General features: G+C 45.0%; 1 protein-coding gene across 1 annotated transcript; it reads left to right on the top strand.

The window, feature by feature from the left end:
* Positions 1–1,094: 1,094 nt before the first annotated feature.
* Positions 1,095–3,308, top strand: LOC116378998 (A-kinase anchor protein 6-like). The gene is made up of 2 exons (XM_031840907.1): positions 1,095–1,747; positions 2,929–3,308. The coding sequence occupies exons 1-2, from the start codon at positions 1,603–1,605 to the stop codon at positions 3,225–3,227; spliced, it is 444 nt and encodes a 147-aa protein (XP_031696767.1). The 5' UTR covers positions 1,095–1,602; the 3' UTR covers positions 3,228–3,308.
* Positions 3,309–3,337: the final 29 nt, after the last annotated feature.

Below are 3,337 nucleotides of genomic sequence, written 5' to 3'. Positions count from 1 at the left end.
CAGACAGTCACGCTGTGTTTTAGTAGTGCTGATAAATGTACTTTATGTTTATTAGCTGTGAGGTATTTTTCACCAGCTTATCTGGAAAATGATGTGGGGGCAGAGTGGGCGCCGAGTCTGTAAAATGACTCAATCAGCCGTGAGATTTGAAGTAATTTACGACGTTTGCGAGGCGGTAATGATGGCAGAATGCAGACAGTCATGTTCTATTTGGATAATAATGATGTATGAATGTGTTTACGGGGGGGGGGGGTGAAGAGATATAGCTGGTGGTTTTGGTTCTCAAAGTGATATTTTATTGTTTATCTGTGAAATGTTACATGTAAAGAACAGTGTTGAAGCAAGGCACTAACGCTGCCAGGGTTGAGGGTTCAACTTCTGAACACCATTAAACTCATAGTCAATCTAACTTTAGTTCATTGTTGTTATTATTATTAAAGCTTTGATTTATGGTACTTTATCATAAGTTTGTGTAATATGAAATATGTAGTGATGATCTATTTTCTTTTTCTAAATTTGTCCCAAACTTCCAGCTGCAGACCCTCAGAGTGTGTGTGTGTGTGTGTGTGTGTGTGTGTGTGTGTGTGTGTGTGTGTCCCATCCGTCTCCACTGTGTGCATCTTGCTCCATAAATATTGGTGGTGTGGAGGTCTGACCTTGTCGGGTGTTGACGGATGCCGTCGCCCGTCCATCCCTCATAGCAGACCGTCTGAGGCAGAGACACGGATCTAACAACAACACGAGACTTGGGGGGGGGGCACACGGTTTTAATTGTTTGTATCAATACATGCTTTTCATCTTTTTAATGATTTATTTAATGATACAAACGGGTGAGATCTGCCTCAGAAATATATTTAGGCTGATCAGAAAACATCACTGACACACACACACGCGCACACACAGAGCAGAGTCTTGAGAGCATTGTGAGAGTGTGTGTGTGTGTGTGTGTGTGTGTGTGTAAGTGAATATGCGTGTGCAGCATTTCCCATGGCAGCACAGCAGGATGTCAGAAGTGGTTAAGTCTTGAGGACTGAGCACCTTGAGGCTTGACACACACACACACACACACACACACACACACGCACACACACACGCGCACACACACACGCACACACACACGGATCAGATCAGAAAGGCTGTACTGTTGTCCACAGATCTGACTGCAGTGTTTTCCAACACCGCCTCAGGCTGCTCTGCGCCTCCATCCATCTGTTTATCATCCATTCATACGTCCATCCATCTATATGGTTTTCCATTATTTTAACTCCTCTTCTCTCTTAGAGAGTGGAGAGAGAGAGAGACAAATATTTTCACAACTCAATCTTCAGATGAATCTTTTTCAAATCAAACCGGAGTCATATCCCTTCTTCCACCTCCTGAAACATCCATCATTTCTGTCAGTAACAGTAACTCTGTGCTCCTCGTGTTAATGATTTGAGAGCAGAGTCGTCCCAGCAGCAGTCACATGATCATCAGACACTGTTCACATTATGAGAACCACTTCATTTAGAGGTCAAAGTTGAAGCGGAAAAGAGTGTGAACTGTGATGGATGTCCAAAGGACAGTTCTAGTTTATGATGTATTGTTCACCGTTGTGTTTAAATGAGCCGGATCTCCTCTGGTGCTGATGAAGATCTTTGTGTGTTTCAGAGCTTCAAGCTAAACGTGGACAGTCACAGCGCTCTGAAGGAGAGCGTCATGGAGGAAGGCCGAGCACTGCTCACCGTCATCACCTCCAGCCAATCGGGTAGGTCCTCACACACACACACACACACACACACACAAGTGGTCATAACGGAGGCCCCCGACTCTGTTCCATTCATTATTAATATTTGGATTAACAGATTGACCTTCAGAGAGGAGAACTGGTTTGAATGTAGCCGAAAGAGATGGACGGAGAGATGAAGACAGAGAACGAGACGGAGAGGCAGATTTAAAGAAAAAAGCCAGCGGGCAAAGAAACTGGCTGGCAGGGAAAATAAATATTCAATATGTTTTATATTTTCAAAATCTTTGCAGCCAGAGAGAGAGAATAAGCAAAAGAAAGAGAAGTTTTTTGCTCCCTTGTTAATTTGATCTCAAACAACAGCTTCATTAAGGTTCAGGAACCTTTGAATCATTATCTTTGCCTCTGACGAGCTAAATGTGTAATCTACACTTCCACTGGAGGTTAAACGTTAATAGCTACACCCACGACAAACTATGCACCCTAATGCGTAGATATCACACAAAGTTATTATTTATGTTGTCCACATAATCGTGAATGAAGAAGTTGACACGTGTTGCTGGACTTTATGAGGAAAACACACAAAAACGTAGCATTTCGTAAAGTATCTTAGGAACCGTTGTGTGAGGGTACGTTGACGTAAACACACGTTGGTAGACGGACTGATTGACCACTTTTACTTATCTTTGAAGTACAGGATGACGGCTGCCTACAAAACCAAAACCGCTAGTCTGAAATCGATTATGACGTATTAAATATGAATGTATAACTTCTTGTAAAGTGCTTTGCAGTAAGTACAGAGAGGCCTCGTTACTCGCTGATCCAGATGGGACCGGTCGGGGGGGGCGTCTTCCACGTGGTCCAGGACGACCTGTTCATTGACTTTGGTGGAAAGTTCCACTCGTAGCCGACACTACGCTGCTGGAGGCCCAGAAGGGAGGCTCGGGAAAACCAGAACCAGGACAGAGCGGGGCAGACTGTCAGACCCTGTTTCAGTCAAATTAGAGGTTTTCTGGCAGCTGCAGATCTTTTCCAACACAAAACACTACAGTATTTGACCACAGGGGCCGCCAAAATCCTCCTAGAATGAAAGTCTCCTCTAAGACGAGCTCGTTTGTAACTACTTTGTCAAATGGTTTTGACGCAAATGTGTCTCTCGTTTCTTTCTCTCTCGGTTTATCCCTCCATCTCTTGCCCTGCAGGTTTGAAGGATATCCTCCATATGGTTTCCAGCCAATGGGATCAGCTCCAGCGGCAGATCCGGCGCCAACATGGCTGGATGCTCCGCGCCCTCCGCTGCATCCAGGCCCGCCTCTTCTACTCCAGCCAATCGCGCGAGCCCTTCGCAGCCTCTTGCGACGTGTTGGCCAATCGGCAGGCTCCGTGCCCTCCGGACAGCCTCAAGGTAAGAAAACAACGGTGTTTTTTATTTTTCTGTTCAGCTCCGAATCTCTCTGTTATTCTGTCCATCTGTTCATTGTTTGTTTTTTACTTTGGTTGATATCCTTCCATTTCCTCTCTGGTTGATCCCGGTTATCCCTCTCTCTTATTCTAACACACACACCACACACACACACACACACACACACACACACACACACACACACACAC

Source organism: Anarrhichthys ocellatus, unplaced genomic scaffold, assembly GCF_004355925.1.
Source record: "Anarrhichthys ocellatus isolate YVR2014 unplaced genomic scaffold, GSC_Weel_1.0 scaffold3531, whole genome shotgun sequence".
In the NCBI taxonomy this organism is placed as follows: Eukaryota; Metazoa; Chordata; class Actinopteri; order Perciformes; family Anarhichadidae; genus Anarrhichthys; species Anarrhichthys ocellatus.
The sequence above is the reverse complement of the archived record's forward strand: the minus strand, read 5'-3'. Positions and strand labels throughout refer to the sequence as shown.